The sequence below is a fragment of the Temnothorax americanus genome, unplaced genomic scaffold (genome assembly GCF_048541705.1).
Source record: "Temnothorax americanus isolate GAGA-0224 unplaced genomic scaffold, ASM4854170v1 Scaffold22, whole genome shotgun sequence".
In the NCBI taxonomy this organism is placed as follows: Eukaryota; Metazoa; Arthropoda; class Insecta; order Hymenoptera; family Formicidae; genus Temnothorax; species Temnothorax americanus.
In genome coordinates this window covers 1,576,152-1,598,348 of record NW_027509360.1, presented here as the reverse complement: position 1 = coordinate 1,598,348, position 22,197 = coordinate 1,576,152, and the positions used below count along the sequence as shown (strand labels likewise).

At 37.7% G+C, this 22,197-nt stretch overlaps 1 protein-coding gene and 1 long non-coding RNA gene across 13 annotated transcripts in view; one reads left to right on the top strand and one right to left on the bottom strand.

Moving 5' to 3' along the window:
• LOC143898161 (uncharacterized) overlaps positions 1-22,197 on the top strand; it is a 277,565-nt gene that overhangs the window by 199,737 nt on the left and 55,631 nt on the right. The gene's annotated exons all lie outside the window — the stretch shown is intronic.
• Positions 1-22,197, bottom strand: part of Mp (collagen XV/XVIII-type protein multiplexin) — a 229,525-nt gene that overhangs the window by 196,943 nt on the left and 10,385 nt on the right. For 4 of the 8 annotated variants that reach the window (XM_077407434.1, XM_077407437.1, XM_077407433.1 and 1 more), the window contains exon 1: positions 18,738-20,388. The exons of 2 other annotated variants lie outside the window; for them this stretch is intronic. In XM_077407434.1, the coding sequence (XP_077263560.1) occupies positions 18,738-18,748 (11 nt within the window). In that variant the 5' untranslated portion in view covers positions 18,749-20,388. Of the gene's footprint in view, positions 1-18,737; positions 20,389-22,197 lie in introns of those variants that run through there. 2 more of the 8 variants (XM_077407432.1, XM_077407438.1) reach the window with 2 other exon arrangements.

Genomic DNA, 22,197 nt, shown 5'->3' with positions numbered 1-22,197 from the left:
ACTTTGACACCCTCGCCACCTTTTTCTAAGAGACGGAGCACCTGATCACGACTTTGTTGTGATGAGTTAGTCTTGCAGAACACGATAGCAATTTAGTTTAATATAACTTCACTTGTTTGCGCATCACCTTTAATTTAACGTAACGTAAACTTTCAGTTGTCCCCATTTATTTAGAGAGGTTTAATGAAATTTAATTTTATTCCCCTGGTAATTATGTAATCATCATAAATAGTTTATTGTTATACATATATTCTTTCTAATATGTTTACTCCTGTTTAATCTAATAGCTAAAACATGTTAAAAGTTAATCAAAAAGAAGATTAATATTTCCTTGATCTCGTAATTTGTGATATATTTTCTAGTTCTTTTCTATTCTACTATTACGGCATAAAATGGTATGCGTTTAATCAACCATTTTTATACGTTATTCAATGCACCGTGCACCTTTGCGTGACTCGTAAAAATGTGAATCGTGTTTCACTTGTCTATATACGCATGATAAATCTCGATTTGACTTTCTCTCTCTCTCTCTCTCTCTCTCTCTCTCTCTCTCTCTCTCTCTCTCTCTCTCTCTCCCTTTCCCTCTCCCTTTCCTTCTCTTTCCTCGCATTATTTCTCGACTAGACTAAGGTCAGTGGAACACGAGGAACTCGGTAAGTGTGACAAGCATTTGCATCTTGGCTTGCACAACAGCCGGGCGCGCACGTGGGCGTAGTCAGTCCGTCGATCGTGATTCACAATCGAGAATTCCCGACTTGCGTAACAATCGCGGATACGAGGACGGCCGTGCCCGTCGATTTCGATTTCCATTTAACAAGGCCGTCGACCCCGCCTCCTCTCCTTTTCGCATTCAACAGGCATATATTGACAAACGATTAAATTATCGACGCGGCCGAAGTAATCGACAAACTCGCATTCTGCATAACGTATGAACATGAAAGATCGAAGCTATATCATTGAACGCTGTCATAATATTTAGAAGCGTTAATCTGTATAATTAACGATACTAAGAAGCTTTTAAAAAATATTACAAATTTTGACCATTAACAATATTGTATCATAATACGACCATTTTGTATATAATAAAACATTAATTTATTTATATTAAAGTAAATAAGAGACAAAAAGAAAATATGTATACATGAAACACTTACACGCTAAACATTTATTATTTTAATTTATTGAAAATTTGAAGTATAAACAGCTGTATATTGGATAAATTTCTGTTGATAAATCTAATGTAGAAATTCGTGAAAGGGATTGATTGTAAGTACTAATCTCATATGAAAAAGATGGAGTTGTCAATCACAGCAATAAATTCCGTGGCCAAGTCGTTTAGAGAAACGATTATCCCCCGAGATCTCGATTGTTTTTCTTAAGATTATTAAATATTTTTACAGCCTCACATACAAATTTCATGAGTGCCCACTGCTTTTATAGAAGTTTAAGAGGTTACGCCGAGTTTCGTTGAAGTTTATTACGTTTTATAAGGTCTCGTGAATTTTCGAGGTTTTGTGGGAAGTCAGGATTTTGCGGAGCGCAAAACTTTTCACAGTCCGTAAATATTGCATGTCTTCGCTAAGCTCCGTCCCGATAAATACGCCACATTAACTATTGAGGATTCCATAAAATAATTCCGACGTAAGAAAATATGTTTCAAATCGATGCAAGATATATTAAAAATTAATCGGCAAAGTAGTACAATAGGTCGCTTTTGAGATTGAATATAAAGAAAATGATACTTGATATTTACTTTACATATTTGCACATTGTTTCTGATCTCTCGACGAAATTCTTGCTCGCAACAATGTAAAAATTTCGGCACTAAAATTTCGAGGATTATTGGACAAGAGTAACGAGATTCCATCGGTCGAATTGGCGATGCCAATTTCATTTGAAAAGCGTTTCATTACCATTCAGTTCACGATGCAGTTAGAGAGGAATCGAGGGGCCGGTAACGCCGATACTTAAAATCTTGTTTAAATTTTATCATTTTGCTCATACTATTTTGTTAATCTATACTGAATAGTTATGGGAGCAATCTGTATTTTTATTTTTTAACATTTAATACACATATATACGATCAATAGTTTCATCTGCTTATAGAACGCTTGGATTCATTCTCCGAGAGATAGGGTATAGAGATTTTTTTAAAAATATAACCACTTTAAAATTATTATACTGTACGTTAGTTCACCCCAAGTTGGAGTACTGTTCCATAGTTTGGTCTCCGTATTTTGAATGCCATCAGTTATTGATTGAACGTGTGCAGCACAAATTCCTGCGTATGGCTGCTTATCGGCTAGGTAATCCCATGTCAATTACTTGCCATGACTACTGCACTATATTAGATAGATTAAATTTGCTATTATTAGAAAGTAGGAGACTAACTTTTGATCTTACATTTATTTTTAAGTTTCTCAATCACTCTATCGATTGTCCGGATTTTTGCTGGAACGTATCTATTTTAACATCCCGACTAGAGAATTAAGACAGTACTCCATCTTCCACCTCGAGTATCACCGTACTTTGTATAGCGCAAATTCTTGTGCGGTAAATAGGCTAATAATATCTGCAAGTAATTTCTCCAATAGGGTTGACTTTTTTGGTGGCTCTGTATCAACTTTTAAACAAAAACTTTCTCGTCTACTCTTGTAACCTGAATGTTCTCCATATTATGTTGTAAAATTTTAATTTTATCTTATTGTTCTTGTTTTTTTTTCTCTTTGTACGCTAAAGGGTTTATTACTCGTTAATAAAGTTTATTATTATTATTATTATTATTATTATTATTAATATACATGTTTTATTGAAATAATTATTTTCCGTGATTATTTAAAGTGTTAAAATTTTTAACGCAATCCTTTATAAGTAGATATAATTTTCTACTAAACTCAATTGTTCAAATTTTCATCACGATTCGCACGATATTATAGGTGAAAATTATATATACTGCTACTATAACGATCATAGGTCTTTCGAATTATTTGTCTCGCGAGGTGTAAAACGGTTTCACGAGCCACCTGCGAGCTCGCATGACCGCGATCGCGGTAAATTCCCGTCGCAATTCCTTCGCAAACACAACGAACGATGCGTCGCTCGGCGATGTCGTAATAAAGTTGTATTATCAGTTTATTGACTGAAACCCGCGCTGCAGTTACATTTAGAACAGCGCGCGCGGTGTTCGCGTATTATATCAAGACGTCACGGTTATTTATTCCATCATATTTGTGTATTTCTGGCAAAGGCAATTTCTGGAAGAGAAAATTCAGAAGAAATGAGCATATCAAATATTAATGACGATTGTGGTCGGCGCTTTAATAAATGAACTTCGTAAACAAGATTGAAACTTTGTCGCCGTATTTATGTCCGAGAGAATTAAAGCAATATTTATTTTTACGACTTTTTATATGTGGGATTTTCAGCCCGCAATAAGCGATTACGCACGAAAATGATAGTAATATAATTTATAATTTTCATAAGTCAGAATAGAAAAAAAATTTATTAACATAATATTGTTTTTCTTTTAAGAAGAATTCAGTGAACGCCTGAAAAAAATGAGTATAATATAATCAGATATAAAATATATCATTTTAGATATGAAAAGATCTAATTTTATATGATTATATATAATTGACATATAAATTGACATATATATATTTTCGTACAAATCAATCTAAATATAAACTGACCTGAATATTTCGTATAAATATATAAATATATATATATATATATATATATATAACGGCCGATATATTTTCAAATTTTTTTTCAATTTACGATTTTTACATAAAATCAATACCGCTAGATTTTAAGTTATACCTGGAAAGAAATTTAATTTAAAAATAATTAATAAAATTTTAAAATCTTTAAAAGTTATGAAGATCTTCAATCAAATTTCGCTGAAGAAGATCAGCTAATCGGACAAAGAGGCGGAGAGGAATAGCGACGATTTTGAAGCATACCTCTATAAGCGTCTACGTCGTTACGTCCATTGACAATTTATATTTCATTCGTGTCTGAAAGGATTTCCTTAGAAACGAAGTCCAGACCCGTTTACAGCGTTAGCAGTTTACCTCGTCCTTTCTTGGAGCGAGTGAAAGAGGAAAGGGAAGGGAGGGAGGGAAAGAGCGAAGCTTGAAAATACATGTTCAAGCAAACATACGAGCGCGTTTCCTCGTATTCCTTTCTGCCTCTTTACCGGCGACTTTAACTCGCTTTTGCCCGAATTAATTACTTTCCCCGAGACTCTTATCGTAAAGCGTACCGTCGCCAAAAAGACGCGGGAAATTCCAAGTTAAATTACGGCAATTTCATCAAAATTTCGAGATACCAGAGACATTAGAATCAGAACACAGATTTTTTTTTTTTTCAAAAAGTATTTATTTCGAATTGTTGTCGAAGATCTTTTCCTTCTTGTCGGCGTGTACAGCAATTAAGTTAAATTCTTACGAATGTTATACAATTGTCGCGTTTAACAATTGGGATTTCCAGCTTCCCTACTCTAACATATTAAAGCAACCTTTTCATTCTATTCACTTAAGGGAATCATAGTTGTTAATGTAATGAGGACTATGCCAGTGTCATCAGCAGAGCTAACCGTATTCGAGATCACGTTTGGAGAAACGAATAAATAGAATGTTTCAGGAATGAAATTCTCTGCGGAAGCGGGTTACGCTCCGAGGTCCGCCGCTCCTCGACTCGCTTGTCGTTCGGTAACGGGAGAATAAATTCGTCTCTTTATTCTGCGTCATTCAATTGCTTCGTGGGATTTCGCGAGATTCCGCGGCTTCGCATGTGCAATCGCAAAATTGTAATAAAACGCGCGAGTGCACTTTCTTCGTTTCTTTGAAGCTTCTAGGCGCCTCTAATTACCCTTTCAGCGGTCGTCTTTTGCTTCTCACGCTTGCGCGCGTTGTATGTGCTAAATAGCGATGTGTTGTCAAAAGATATAATTTGCTTTCGTATATGACGATGAAAGAAGTGGTGGTCTATGTGAAATGCTTTTCTTTTGCGAAAGAACGTCGAAATCATACATCTGTTGTTTTTTAATCAAACATAAGTTTACTCGCAGGTATTTATAATTATTTCGCTAGTAGAAACAAACTATTATTATTGTAGTATATAAAATTAGGCTGTTGCGGTAATGTACATGGTCCATTTCGCCGTTCAGAAGCCATCAGGCGGAGAGAGATCGTACAATTATTACACGCACTCTGCTTTTAGTTTCACAGAACGACAAGCATTAATTGTACCCGAAGGCTAATTGAATATTGAAGGAATACTAAGTGCGTTTTAGGTTCATTTTCTAATAGCACCATTCTATCCCCCCGTTAAAGTTTAATATCATTGTTAGGAACAAAGAGCGGAATTTTCTAACTAGAAAAAAGCTAAAAAATAATCATCTAATCTTTTTAATCTTGGATACATCACACATTTTATTATCACACATATTATCCCATATTATGTGTACTGACACTTAAATGTTAATTTTATATACGGTTCCCTTTTCTTCATAATTCATATGAAATAAAAAGGCTGCAATGCAATTATCACTTTGATGCATATTTTCCCAATTATCGTGCATTTTATGTGCAACCGTACAATTGTTCTGGTGTTAAATTAAAAAATGTGCTCATTATATCTTGATTGACATATGCGTTGTATTACATAATCATGTATTCATGAATATATAATATACACATATATTGATTTTCATACTTTGATTGTATTTGTTTCGATTAATTAATAGAAAGCCAAATTTTCGCAGAACTTCGAAATTATAATGACTCTGTAAGAGCGAAGACGAGATTTATTATCGAGACCTTATTATCGAGATTTTCTTATATTTTTAGCCATGCACGACATCAAAGAAACGCCGCCTTCTATTTTGTGTGGAATTTTCATGCAAGGCAACGCGACGCCGCGACGTAGAGCTTATGTACACGCATTTTTATGAAATTATTCCCTCAAAATTATTAGTCACGATGTACCCAAAAAAAGAAAAAAAAATATATATATATTTATATATATTATATAACAACACACGGCGCGCAAGAGCTTTAAGATCCATTCTAAATTCACAGGTAATTTTCTATGCTTCGTAATATTTTTTGTAGATTCATTATCGCTGTACCTCCTACATGAAGTGTATGCGGTGATAGGACATAAATATATATTCTCGGATGAAGTTTGTGTATGGTATTCACGCGTCATGGCGGTTTCTCAGAAAATTAATGATCGACACGGATTTTAGTATACGCCGCTTTCTTTTCCGCGCCATGCAATTTTTCATCGTAAATTATGTTGACGCAACAGAAGTGCCGGGGTTATAAATGAGATTAAGATACGTTTCTTTTTTACGAATATTTCTGGTGTGCCGTCAATTCCCAACGTCCCTGAGCATTTTCAAATTATTTCTCGAGATGGCTACACGCATCTTATTATAGTTTATATATTTTTCGAATTGCAGCATGTATCTTTTGCGGAAATTCTCTATATATTTTATATTAAGCGCGTAACGCGTAGCGGTTCATAAACCAGTTATATAAATAGATTTATCATTGTCGGAAATAAATCTATTTTGAAAATTGTACCTACTTTTTCTGCATCTAAATTATTCCAATATACTTCATTGCAGTTATTTTTAAACCAAGTGCAAAGTTTCTTATACATTTTTATCGTGTTACTGTTACGAAGTCAACGAAGTCAATAAACAAAGAGATAATATTTTGAAATTCAATATTTCAATTTTTGACAAAGTTCAAATATATACTTTATTATAATTGTGAATTAATTCGTGTATTAAATGCGTATATTATTCTATGAGTAATATAAAAATATATAATATGGATTATGGAAAGAGGGAACCACATAAATTCTACGTTCAAATTTTCGATGTTCAAATTTGGAGAAACTTGACTATCTTTATAAATCAATCTACTCATCGCACGTTCGCAAACAGCTCTAAGGCAAGGTTAACTCATTAGGAGCACTTCCTCTCTTCCATATACGTCGCATCAATATCATCTGTTCTTTCCGAGTTTCCTTCGAGAATTTTGTCTTGCGAAAGTTCTCAGCACATCGCTTCATTAACGAGCTCCTTGACGACGTCGTCGTTGTCGTCGTCTGGCTTAATTATTCCACCGCCACCCGGTACACGTGTTCCGAAGCTTCCATTGGACCGAACTCGGTCTTCTTTTAATTCCCTTTTATATTGCCACTCAGGCCACTAGGTTAATGGAGTGTCGTCATTCGTTGTCATTATCGTCGGCGATAGAACCTCCACATTCTCATTTCGTGAATCGTCCCGTTGTTACAGAGACGCTCACTTTTGCTGCAGCAGCGATAGCTTCTGCAAACGATGCTCAAGTTGCTCCAACGTTTGCGAAAGTTACACGCATGAGCCTCTCTTCCGTAATCAACGCGCTATTATTAAGAATGTTGCAAAATTTCGACTTTATATAATTTAATTCAACTCATTTATGCTATTCTGTGTACACATATTATAGAAATCATTATTGTTAGCTTCAGCATATTAACTTTAGAGGCAAGCAAAAGAGCAGGAGAATCTTGTGCTTGTGCATCCAATAAACACTTTGTCATATAAATACTTATTATTTTATCATATTATTTTATTCATTTATGTTATTGTCTTTGTTACGACAATATTTTTCTGCAAATTGACAGCAATCAAGAAAAAGTTTAGATAATAATATATGATAAACGTGGTTATACGTAAAAAAGTTTTCAATTAGTGGAAAAATGTTGGTATATTGTTGAAATAAAATTTAAATTTCTATAATTAAATTTTATATCTGTGTAACTTAGTTTTTTCATGGTCTACATCAAGTTTTGCTTCCTCATACAGGAAGCTTTGTTTTCGTAAAAAAAAATTTTTTTTTGTTTTTTTGAATGTGTTCAGAATGTTCTAAAATGTCGAAAAATTGCAATTTAAAAAAATGGCTGTATGTATATATGTGTGTGTGTATGTGTGTGTGTATGTGCCAAATTTACCGAAATTTCTATAACTCCAGAACTAATCAACCAAATCTTAACGAATTATATATGAAATAGGGGTAGAAAAAACTGAAGAATATAATAGAATTAATAAAAATTGCTAATAATCAAGGGGTTTTTTTAAAATAAAATTTTGAATTTGCTGAAATGTTTGTTTATGCTTTAATTTCCGCAAATTTGGAGATATCGATCTATTTCTAATTTTATTATATTTTTCAGTCTTTTCTACCCCTATATTTCATATACAATTCGTTAAGATTTCGTTGATTAGTTCTGAAGTTATAAAAATTTCGGTAAATTTGCTCTAACTTCCGCAAATATTGAGATATCGGGCTTCTTTATAGTTTTTAAGTGTGCAAGTAGAACCCTTTGCTCACAAAACTTCCTCTATGAGGAAGCCAAAAAAATAAATACTAATAATTATACATTAAATAAAATAAAAGCTTCCTCATATACATTAAATTTATACATTAAATAAAATAAGCTTTCTGTAATAATGAGGAAGCAATGTGCAAGTTTGTAATTTGCACCCTTTTTATATTTATGTAATAATCGTAATTGTACCAGTGTCAAATAAAAGTTTCATCGAATTAAAAATGCAAATCTTATACAATTGCGCGGTTTATAAAAACTTGGTAAACTGCAATCTCTCTGTCTCTTTTGAAATTGCCAAATCTCGAGATAAGAGGATGAAAAATTTACGCGCTTATAAATATATATACCACGTCATATATTATTCAAACGAGCGACCGCGATTATCATCTCGACGCTATCGCTCCGCGGTTCTCTTCTGCTCTTTCTTTTACGGCCACTTTCCGTCCGCATTGAGATTTATTCCACTTTTTTCTATAAGGAGTTTCTTCTTTTTGCGGTACTTTCGGTGATGTCACGCACAAGTACTGATACTCTCTTATCAGGGGAAATAAAGCGCAATGTAACGCGAAGTTGCGAGAATCAGAAACGCTCATGTCATTTTGAATCGTTTAGCGTTAATTATTTGTGTCATTATATTTTTAACACAAGTTTCGTAATGCGCAAGAGAAAAATAACATTAAATTTCTTTTATCTATTTACGGATACGCGTGTTGATGTTTTATACACTGTAGACACATTGGAAAATATAAATTGATAATTACAGACATTTAAAAAAAGTATTGCAAGCATGAGACTAATAATGTGCAATCTTATTTTTTTAACAAAAAAGGTTGATGTTGATAATTAACGCAGTCATAATACATTTACACCAATATACGACGATAAAGATAATGAATAATTAATATTACTCGATGGCTATTTTAATGAATATTTTTCAAATAAATAACATTTTATAATCATTTTTGTAAAGTTTTAAAAATGGCCGTTATAAATTTTCTATATAAGGAAATGCCAATATTGCCAATCGTCATTTTTCGTATACTATTTAGAAATTAGTATGACAATGATCGTCTTTATAATCAAGTGCATTTACACGTTTATTAAACGCACAAACAGAATCCGTTGCTAAAAATAAATCTTTCAATTGTGTCAGATACATTTTTATTAGCGCTACGATTACACGCATGAATAAATAGCAATGCTATAGTCAGTCTAGCGTAAAATCGACATGCGATGTATGTTCAAGACATACAAGAAATTTATAAAGAACAATAATATAGATATAAAAATATGCTCCGTCTTTTATATTTTTATAAGACCTTTTTTATTTTTCCACGACTTATAATTTTAATACCAATCATAATAAAACGGAGGAAACGCGATTTGATTAAAGCTCTTATAATCCAATTGCGTAATCAATATCCTCTAAAATAAACGCAATTTTTGCATCTAGCGATTACATTTAATTTTCCTTTTGATCCCTGTCGTTCTGAGCGATTTATCGGCTGCGGGAACGCTTTCCGTCTCATCGCCGCGAGCGACTTGAGGAAGGCGGGGAACATTATCTACGTGCGGTTCGCGGCCCGGTCCGGCAAGGGCAATAATTCAGCGACGATTGCAGAGACGCGGTCTCTTAAGCCGCCTGTGGCACGTCGCTATCTATAAACTGACGTTTAGGACCCGCGTGCCTCCGGCGATACCATGGCACGACGCGCGAACGCGCCCCGCATGCCGGCCGCGAAGAGAGGCGGAGGCTCCGGCGGCGGCGGCGGCGGCGGCGAGTAAACGTGCTTTCGCACTCCGATTGGATTTCAGAAAAATCAGCTCGCGCGTTGCGTATCAATAGCTCTCATTATGCTAATCTGTCATCTTCCTTAACATGCGTTAACCCAATTTCGCTGAATATTTTGCTATAAATATTCACGGTCTCTTGGCGTTTGTATCTCGTGCAGCGGAAACGATCGACCTCGATCGAATGTTATCGTTCTTAATGAGATTGATTAGTCCGAAAAAAGAATTAGGTGGCTTCTTGAAATCAGCTTGATCAGCAAACTTAGATGCTAATTATGTCTTCTTACTCCATCAAGTATGCCAGATGCGGCAGCGATGCTCCTGTTTCACGCATACATGCCGATTGAAACTCTAAAATTATACAGTTAATTTTAGATTGTTGTTTTTTCGCCTTTGTAGACGAAAAATTTGAAGCAGGTCAAGAGACATTTTTGAAATAAGGTTCGGAGAGATTTCCTCGAGCTCGATAGATATTTCGGTCAGTTACCGAAAGCATTAGCGTACACTGGTTAAGTAATTGACATTGCTTCGTTTATATTTTATTTTTATCATGTCCAAAGTAGATTATCAAAATGAGACGGTCGAGTTCGATACGTATATTATGTGTTCGATCGACGCGTTGCTCGCATCGAGACGCATACGCGGAATCCCGTATAACATATATGTGGAACAGCAGTGCCTTGCCATTATCGCGCACATAAGCTTTCATGAGGAGGTGCGCTGTTATCGGACGACCTTTCGTCGATGATATTTGCACTGGTGAGCGTTAGGTGGCGAGTATGATAATTGAAGGGAGACGAGGCACTGATTAATACGCGCATAATAATGTTTCCAACAAGTGAAACGCAAACTGGTTTAATTTCGATAATTCTCCGTCCTACTCGATCGTCCTACGAAATCTCTCTCGCGTTATCTCTCCGAAATTCGCTGGGGTATTGGAATTTAAACGCGACGTCGCGGATTATTTCTCTTATCGAAGGAAATAACGTTTATTTATTCTTGTAAAGTCTAATATTATCTTAAAACCAGTCACGTAAACTTGGTTTTTTATGATATAGGCATTTTAAAAAAACGAACGAAAAAAGATTGCAACATCTCACTTATCTTCACGTATATATTTCGAGTTCTTCAAAGAGATTTCTCGATCATATAAATAATTTTTTAAATTTGTAATACACATCTCTCTTGTCTATTTGTTTTTGTAATCATTTTCTGCTTCATAAATCGTAGATTCCGGAAAAATAAAAAAAAATCGAAAATTTGAATTTTTATTTTGAATTTTTATATTACATTTAAATCTTTAACGTCAACTTTTTACAGTTTGTATTATATTTAAATGTTAAGTTTATTATCTTAATTTTATCAAACATCAGGAATTATTTTTGACGCGCGGATTTATTTTTATATTCGGACTATTTTATAAGCACTATAAAATTCTTACAAGCGCATTGTCAGAAATAGTGATTGACGTTACGAGATATGTTACGTTAATCGGGATTCTTGCCTCCGATTTCGGAGACCCGCAGAGAAACATGTCACACAATGTGTGGTGGAAGGCTGCCAAGTAGCTAACTCGAGGCTCTCTCTGTATCCTCTGCCATATTCAGGTTCTCCAGAGAGAATACGTGAGGCAATCACATTGCGGTGTGATATAGCATAGCTATAATACATACAAATTCTTTGCCTCCGGAATTCTCTAATTTTCCAATGTGAATCCGACGCTCGAATGAAAGAGGAACAAAAGCGCGAAACTAATGGAAGGAACCTCTCGTTCCGCCATACTCCTATATCATTCAAAATTAACAACGCGATGATCGGGTGAGAGCGGAAACGATTTCGTATGTGAAAGTTATATGATATTAGAATGTAAAAGATATTAAAGAGGGAGATTAATATCTTCACAACACGACTTATTCTTTATATTAATATAAAATTTTTTATTTAATGCTGGTATATATGTATATATTATAAAAAAAAATTAGTTTAATATAAAAGTCTCTTACAAGTAATGATCTAAGGAGCATCTAATCGTAGTGAAAATGATCAGAACTTATTCGACAAATGCGAGTTGTAAATTTTGAGAACACCTTGGAACTCCAGTTAGCTCTTCCGTATCGAAATTCACATCAAACTTCGCGCACCACAGTGGCCCACGATCGAGTACCGCGATAAACCAGATTTATGCCCCACCGAGACGATACGTCTTGCCCTATTGTCTCGGCAATGAAACAAGTCACTCAAGGCAGTATTATCCCTCAAAGGATGACCATAAATTCGATCCTTATCCACATCACGGAAATCGTGGATGACAATGTAGCGGTCGGCTATACGCCCGCGGAAGCACGTATTCAGATAGTCATATTAAGTAAAATTTACAAAGACTACATATTTACGCGTCCCATTCTTGCACATGCAATGCGTGCGCGATGCTTTCTTTGTTATATATCGTGAACGAGAAATCGATCAAATCTCTATTCCATATTGGTTTTCCATATTCATCGAAAAGAACTCCGTTAATATTCGAAACATCTGACACGTAAATATTTTCCCGCGTATATCAGTGCAATGTTTAAAAAACCGCGGAAGCTCTCGTGATGTACGTGTCTCACGTGCCGCAAAGTTCTTGCAGCTTTGTTTTCCAGAGAAAGCAACGTGGCGTAAAACTTTCTTGTTAACGCCCGCCGCGCGTTAAACGAAACTTCCCACGTACGGCAATATCTTCCAATTAGACACGTATACGGTCTCATTATCTTGTAATCTGTATTGCTAAAGGTAATTATTAGAAGAGAGAATCTTGCGCTGAAGTTTAGTGATCCTACAATAATTACTTGTCCCCCTATCAGCTTCGTATTACTTTTCTTCCTGCTTATACAAGAAAACCTATATTCTCGACAAAATAGCTGGATGCTTTGAGTCTAAACAACTCGGATACGAATCTGCGATCCGTTTGGTACAATAACATTGCGTAGTTCATTAAAATGATTAAGTTATTAAAATTATTTTTTTGTCGAGCAACAAAATTTAGTTAACTTGTCAATATTAATTGGCAAATTAATAAGAAATTTATGTCCGGTTTATACATAAATGTTTGTTATTGCAAAAATCATTTAATATTTAATGTCGCACGGCTTCATAATCAAGTCACACAAATTACGCTTTTCCTAGGAAAATAAGCTACAAATTCGGTCTTTGTTACGTAAACTTTTAGCTTTGCGCGAAATACGTTAATAGTATTCCGCGGCATTCTCTGCAGTTTAAAGAAGTTGAAAGTTGTGGTAAATAGATTATATGCTCGCAACCAAAACGCAACCAAAAAACGCGCGGAGAGTCACTCGTCTGTAAAACGCGGGAATTTACTTGTGACGGTGGCAATTTTACAAAAGCAGTCGGAGTAAATATTCTCCCCGCGTGCCCAATGATACTTTTAAAGATTCATTCTCATTTCGGCGTCGTCCTTCGTCGCCGCGCTTTCACACGCGAAATTAAACTACGATAAATTCCCTTTAAAATGTGTGACGTCCGTTGCAAAGCGCAAGCAAGCCGCAAATTCCGACCGCATTTTCAATCTCGTTGGCGTGCCTGAAACACGGCACTCCAAATAATGTCAGAAATAACAACTGTCACGACACGCACTCGAAATATCGATACATTGCGCGGCAACGAAATTACCGTATTTCGCGAAAACACTTATAATTACGAATAAATTATTCTCTAATGCAAACACAAACAAATTTATTCTCATTAAAAACAGCGATTTTGTTTCCTTTCCGTGGATTTACGTCGCAGAGACGAAACACGTTGGCTTAAAATTCTTAAAAGTTACATTTAAAAAATATTCTACTAAAAATATAGAAAAGAATTTATATTTCAGAATTCTCTATCAAATTTTGAAGAATTTATAAAATATATGATTTTACGTATTTTCCCTTAATTTTTCCTATACTTTTATGAGAATATTTATCAATTTTTAACAACATTTCATTATTTAATAATAATTTATTGCAAGCGTGTTTTCTTTACCGTCAGTTTGCATTGTAATAAATATGCACCTGCCCTGAATGGCAAAAATCTGACGGCATCTAACATTTATTTCGTCCAAAGAACAGGTGACAACGTCATTATTCTTACTTCGATATCATTAATCATCGCATTCAAATAAAAACTAAACTCACGGGAGCCAGAGTTACGGCGCGCAATAACAATATTTTCTATAAATCCCGAGTTTATTTTGCTCGCCAAGGACCGCAATTCGTTAGCCCATCAAGCCCGATGTCGCATTTTTTAACGCCAATACCTTTGCTCTAGATACCATTTTCGCAAAGAAAGCGAATTAATAACGATGCAATTATTAACTGTAGAAGAAATACGAAACAATGAATCGACGTTTGTAACAATAGAAATCACTCTCGCACGAGTGTCCTGAAAAACAACAGACAACAGATCGCGGAATTGTCTTTTGCGAAATAGCGGGGCTTAATGAGAAAGGGGATTCCTCGGTGTCACCCGACCAGCGAATTATACGAGGGACATTATTTTTCACAATTTATGATAGTAGCAGCATGTACGTACACACGCTCCGCCAGAGTCAAGACCTGGTGCCCTCGCATCTGAATTGCTTATTCTAAACTCCCACGTAGAGAGCCTCATGCACGGGCGCAATTCCATTAGTAACAAATCTTTGCCGCGAGACTCGTTTCTCGGTATGGATTGCGGCGACGTTTCTTACGGGGTGCAGGATCAATCCTCGGCTCTGCGAACGATACTTGAATCTCCTTCACTCCTTGTAACAGCCATTCGGCTGTGTGAATTTGTCTACTCGCGTATCGAGAGCGAATTGATTTTTTGGAAGAACCCTACATTTTTTATCGTGTAGTCTAATACAAGATCTTTGAACAAATCTTGTGCTGTCAAAAGTATTTCGGCGCGATCGTACATCTAAATCTGCGAGAATACTAACTTTTTTCAAGAAATATCTGTGCAATCGATAAATCTATACAAATAGTAATGTAAAAAAATATATTTTTATTTTACTTTGAAGTCTTATATATATTAAAAATATTACATTCAGTGTTATATATATAATAATACTGTGAAGTTACAATTACACAATAATAACACTATAAATGTTGTAAGATTATTAAAGTCGAAGAGATGGATGTGTTTCCTTGTGCGGCGTAACATTCGCCGTAAAGTGGTTCTTCACGTATCGACGTTACGACGAAAGCGATATTTTCTGCAGCGCAGGCAGACATACCTTGCCTTTTGACCTCGCATCACGTTTATTTCACCGCGCACCCGACATTTATTTCGCCTCGCGTCTTTCTTCCTCGGCCTTGCGGATTTGCGTCGTCAAGGAAAAGTAATTTGTTGCTTATCACATGAAGCAGAGGCCGGGAGAAACGCGGGGCGGGATGAATACAATATAGCCGTAGCAAATATTAATTTCTACTTTCGTGCTCGCGAGCGGATATCGCCCGGCTTTCAAGGTAATTCCAATCTTGGATGACGAGAAATGACGCTATTTCCGTAGTACCGACAGACCTTGTCCCGTGATCCGTATTTCATCGGAAGCTATTCTCGTTAAGATGTGAATTCTGAGAAAGAGATTTATGGACGTCTGGAGAACGGTCGAGCAAACTTTCCTTGCACACAAATGTATTTAATTTCTTCAGTGTCCATGACACTTTTGCCCCGTAACGTATACAAAGATGAAATATATCTCTCACTGTTAACAAATATCGTGTGAAAGAATTTCTGAAGTTGCCGAGTATAAATATGATACCTATTAGGATTTTAACATTCGACGTGATGGGAAAATGAAATGCGGTTGTTATTAAAGATTTATGATGTTAATTAGTAATTTGCAGATAAACATATAGCATTTCGCTTGATAAGAGAACATATACCGTTATAATCCCAATATTCAATCTCCAGGGAAGCTTTCAACTTTTAATTATTTATATGTTCGGAGAATTTTTTTTGTGCAAACGCGCAAATATACCGTTTCATCATCTGATTTCGTCGTGTACAATTTTACAATTTTGTCGGAGATTCCTGGAGCTACGAGACAGTAATACGGATGAAAATTTCGTACTATTTCGGCATCGAATAACAATGAAATTGAGCAACGTGAATTTCCCACGTGTCGTTTACTGGACGCGCGTCCTACGTGTGCATCAGTGTGGCGGTTGGTTTTATGTGTTAAAGCGCGCACCACAGTGGCGTATGCGCTGAATGCGACACTATCACAATGCGCTCGCTCGTAAATGCACTCGGCGCGGATTAACACACATGGCAGCGATTCTGTCTTTTTTTTCATCGAGTAACAGCTAGACCGCGCACATCGAGAACAGCGTTTCGCTGAATTATGCCGGTCGTCCGCAAACCGCTGACTGGAGCCGGCGGGATCATCTAGCCTGTCACGACTAGCAACGACGTGACGGTCACTCAAGAGTGTCCATAGAGACATTGTCATTATTCATTAATCACCAAATTTTACGTGAAATGAAGTGTTCGTAAAATTAACGATGACATCACGACGCGCCATATAACCGAATACTTTTAGGTAAGATTCCTGTCGGAATAATCCGCGATGCTTCGCAGCAAAATTATAAAATTATACAAGTTCGTTATTACAACGTTGAAATTACGTAATTATACGGTGGTACGTTTTCAGACCACCACACGCTGCAGTGCCATGCAGTTATGAGACGTACGATCCCATTAAAACTTTAAATTACGTTATATACGTATGCCGAAAAGGCAAAATTCTACCGCGCTCGTGTTCTTGGCAAAACGTACAATATTTCGCGAAATATTTTCCGGCGCGTGCCCGCCGGACGTTCAGGAATTTACCGCCGCGTCGAATGACAAGCCCGGGCTCGCGCGTAATGCGAAATTTTACGGGTGACAATGACGACGTCGAGCGGTTCGTCGCCCCGCCTCCCGAAGGTATCTGTCGCTGGCGCAGCTGCATTCGTTGCGATCGTAAATAATGGTTGTATTTGGAACACGTCGGGGTAGACGACACGCAGGCGACATCCCTTACGCCTATACTAAGACCCAGTGAAAATACCTACGCCTAATTATTACACGTGAATGACTTCCTCGGCAGCGCGAAGACGCGCCTTGGATCTTATTCCCGAGCGATCTTAAGCGGATTTACGCGTTCTCGCGGTATGCAGCACAGAAATACCTTACCAAGTTATTTCTCGTGTGCAGTAAATCGGGTAAATCGTGTCTATTTTTCAATTTCTGTAATAAGCTTCTATAATATCTAGTTCTTTTTTACTATTTTTTAGTATTTAAAACTCTAGATACCTATAAAAATAGTAAATACGCAATCAAGCTTATAATACATAATTATATGATACATTTATAAGAGGTAGAATACAAATGTATGAATTATAAATTTTTGCGAGAAGGAAGAGGAAGGAAGGTTTAACAAACTATAGCTATAAGATTGACTGATATAAAGATAGTAAATGCTGGATATTTATAATTATCGCATGCATAATTATGATACATTCAAGTGAGTAGTAGAATAACAATGATGTACAATTTATGTATGTAAATTTTTGCAAGAGGGGAGAAGGGTGGTTTAACCGAGGAATCCGGGGAATAAATTCGGTTCTCGCGGCACTCTCGGGAGTAATAAATCGTCGAATTAAGGATTATACGTTGAGTGTAACAGGTTCTACGCAACGATCTCTATGCAACTTTGTGCTGCCGACACGGTGAAAGAGGATTTGCTCATCTCTCTCTCTCAGTGTACGCTCACGATCGGAGAGGATTTGAAACGCAACACTTCTCCGCACGCTTGTCGCACGCGTGAATACACTGCGAGCGCAGGTGTACAGCGAGCGGATTACAGGGCAATAAAAGCGCAGTAAAGTCCGTTTTGTAACTTTGTCCATAGATATATGACAAACGCGGCATTGTCTTTTCAAAACGCGAGCACGAACTTAGCGATGAAAATACAATCGTGAAGAAGTCATGATAGTCTATTCTTGAATGAGAATCTCATAAGAAATAAAAAATAAAAATACGTGTTATTAATTAAATGTGACATGCAGTGGGATTGCAGATATATGAAAATTATTATTTTTCAAATTATATACGTTTATATTGAAATAATGACTAACAAAATTATACAACCAACTGTCCGCGTGTGCATTTTGTGTCTCTCTCATTCTCGTTTCTCTCACTTTATTTTAATTATTTTCAAACGCTCGAATCGATTGAACAAATTTTCGCTAAGTTTACAACCGATTTAGTGCCTCCTTCGACCACGATCGTGTAGAAATTTTACGCGACGTTGATCAACTCTTACAATTCCAATAAGAGATCCCACGAGTCACGGAGCGTCAAAGGCTTGAGACTGGAGATCACTAAAGTGGCGTTTCCACTCGGCCTCCGAGCGTAGCCTACCTGTGGCTCTCGTTCGCCTCTCGTTTACCCTTTAATTCACCTTCCGTCAATTATCACTCTTGACTGGATACTTGGTGTGAAACCGGCCCGTTCGTTCGTTCGTTCGTACGTTTTTTACTCACCTAGGCGGCATATTGAGTCATTCCATCGGCGTTACAGGTCGTAGTACGATCGCGAGCGGTCCTTCCTCCTTCCTCGTCTCCGGAAATCGAAGAAACCGGGCGAAAACCTCGCCGAGATCAGCGACCGCAGAGACCAATCAAATATGTTCTTCTTCTCCTCTTCACACTCGCGCGTCCCGCCGCGGTCGAATTAATTTTGTTCACGAATTACCGGCGAAACGCAAGCCGCGACAAAATGACGCGATCGACGGTGGCGCCAATTTCCAAGGTCGGGTCGCAAGGTCACAGCCCTCTTCCGTACCAAGCCGGCCGGCACGATCGGAAGTGGCGATCGTGTCGAATTCGCGCGCGTGCTCGTATCGAGCGCGGAGGTCTCGCTGCGCGTGCTTGCCGGCCACCCCCTGTCGTTTCCTGCGTCTCTTGCTCACACACACACACACACACACTCTCTCTCTCTCTCTCTCTCTCTCTCTCTCTCTCTCTCTCTCTCTCTCTCTCTCTCTCTTTCTCTCTTTCCCGGTCAAGATCCTTGTCGCACGCGCACGATGCCCCCACGATCCGCACCACGGTCCACCACTCACTGACAAGGGTCCCTTCGTGACACTTGCTACTTCCTTCTTGATTTTTCTCCCTCTCCTGCCGCCGGCTGCACTTCTCCTCTGTCGCCTCCGCTGCTCTCCTCGACGTCCTCGTCGTCCTCGTCGTCGTTGTGCCGCCGCTTCGACGCCTCGTGGTGCACGTCACGACGCTAGTCACTGCTCGGAGCACGTATCGGCGTGACACTGGATTACGTCGCTGATTTCATCGGAGACGGAGAGCTGACGCTCACGTTTCCCGCGATGTCTCTCGCTGTGATCGCGCTCACGACTCACCCGCGCGACGATTACGTCCAGGCAGTCGCTGATGGCTGTCCCAGATCATCGATGCCGTCACGTGGCGCAAGAGGAAACTGTTACTCGATGACAGCCGGAGTGTCACGTGGCGGTGATGTACAATGACGCCGCGTTGACAATCACGTTGACAATCACAAACTCGTGCCGGTGCGTTTCGTTACAGATGACTGGCTGTTGCTCCAATCCTCTCCGTTCACCGGCGCGGCGGTTACTCTCGTGACGATCCTTTCTTTTCCCTCGAGGGGGGCGTGTCGATACTTTAGTGATGGAGAACAACGACCTCCCCGACTCCGCGAGTGATACCTGCTCTCGGGCTCGGCAATTATCGTCAATCACGACACTTGTCGCCGGTATTTCATTACATACCAAGGATGATCCGAGATGCTTCTCGCTCTCTGAATCGCTGAGAAAACGTTTTCTGCTTATCTCCCGCGCGTTTCCTTTCGCCTCCGGCGCGAAGTTCTCTTGCAATCCACTCGGGATCGTTTTAAATTGGCGTCAGTGTCCCTCTTTTTGTTTCTTTTTTTATCTCTCTTCTTTTTTTTAGTCGTCAAATATCTTTCCTCCGTATTCTCTCTGCCTTCTTCGGTCTTTCCAGCCGTTCTCACCTCGGACTCTCGGAATAGTCGCGCGGCGGATCATGAAGTTCCGTGCGACAAGCGCGAGAGGAACCGCAAGTGAGCACCGGTGCGAACAATCGCGCCGACACAATGGAACAACAGGCCGGGACCGGTGGCGGCTGATTCAAATTCGCTCCCCACGTGGCGGCGACGGCGTCGTCCCCGAGACTGCCGCCGGTACGACGCCCGGCGCCGGTCAGTGCGTCGCCATCTCACGGCCCGGCAGCCAACCGGCTTTACCGCCGTGAATCCTCTTGAAAAACGTCGCCGCGTCAGCATCGAAACTTGATGCAACCGGTCCTTGAAATAAGTACATAGGCATCCCTATTCTACATGCACATATGTGGGCGAATGCAATTCAAGATTGTCTTACCGCATATTCGCGACGAGTGCTTATTTCGCGCAGAGGGTCGAATAACTGCTCGGTATGGTACCGAATGCAAATTTCAGGGATAGGAATAGGTGCGTAGTTTGAAATGAGCGAGAATAAACCAACGGTATAATAATCGGGGTTGCGTTTGAGAAAGATGGAAATCGGTGCTGGAATATTGCTCGACGATTTCGAAAGGTCAATGTTTGCTTAGTGGAAATAACGGGAGGGAAAAAATTACGAGAGATTATATATTGCAGATAAAGAAATTCTCGCTAGGCAAATTTCACAGTGCGCAAGCAGAGAAGTGAATTGCGATATCTCGCTTTTCAATTATATCCGAGTGGTTTAATGATGTAGAACTAATTGCCGCAATATTTAGGCTGGATTCGGGGAGCGCGCTATTAGCGATATTTGCTTATTCTATCCTTGTTTTACATTTGATGAGCGGTAAAGACAGAATGATGCAATAGCGCTCTTGACCGAACGCAGCCTTAGAGTTTTAAAGCGAGAAATGATGATCTCTCTGATCATCCTTTATTTTAACGAATGCGCATTGTAACATACGTTACATTTCACGATACAGCAACATAATGAAATGCATGTATGTAATAAATATGTAAGATGAAATGACACAATGTCCGAATGCATTAATCATATCTACGCGAACTTTGACGATGAGGAAGGTGCATACGTCAACGTAGCGCGCTGATACTGCCCGCATCAATTTGGAGGATGTACCATCTGATCCGTCGCAATGTCAAGGATTTATCATCCAAATTACATTCGCGTGGTCCGTAATACGATCTAAGATCCGGGTCATGTTCATAAAGCAGATCTTAATGTGAATCACTTCTGAAGATGTATCCTATTCTCTGAGTCAATATCGCATAAAGCATGTCAATTAAAATTGAGATTAGAGTAGAATCTAATAGAACATTACTATATAGCAATTACTAAAAGATTTTAAATTATAAATGACACTATAAATAAAACGAATATATGCGTATTTGCGACATATTTATTCAAAATAGTATTAAACATTAAATCTAGTTGTGTTTAATGATCGCGAAATTATTAAAAGAAATATTTATAATACAATTTTTTAAATAATTTTATTCTTTTGCTTTTAATAGTTCTAATAATTGTAATAATTATTTTATTAAATAACTGCATATATGATTATTAATAATTATTTCGACACAAACTTGCCTAATAATAGTACTAGGTCGATAATATTTTTATATATTCTTGAATGAAATTAATGTCTCGAATCTCATGTTTATTTCTTATCAGCTTTTGATTAAATGTACATTAGCATTAAAATAACTCCGTTGCACGTTGAAATTTAATTATTATCGTTATTAGCTAAATTGTTCTATATTTAAGGAAAATGACAAATTAAAGATAAATCATTTGATCGTTAAATACACTTATTTTTATGGTCAAAAAATATATAATTTTTATACTTTAGATATTAGTCAAATATTAATTAATTATTGCATTCAATCGATTCGCTGGTAGGATAGTAAATTGATCATTGTCGTTCAATTCATTGACGTATAGAAGACGTACAT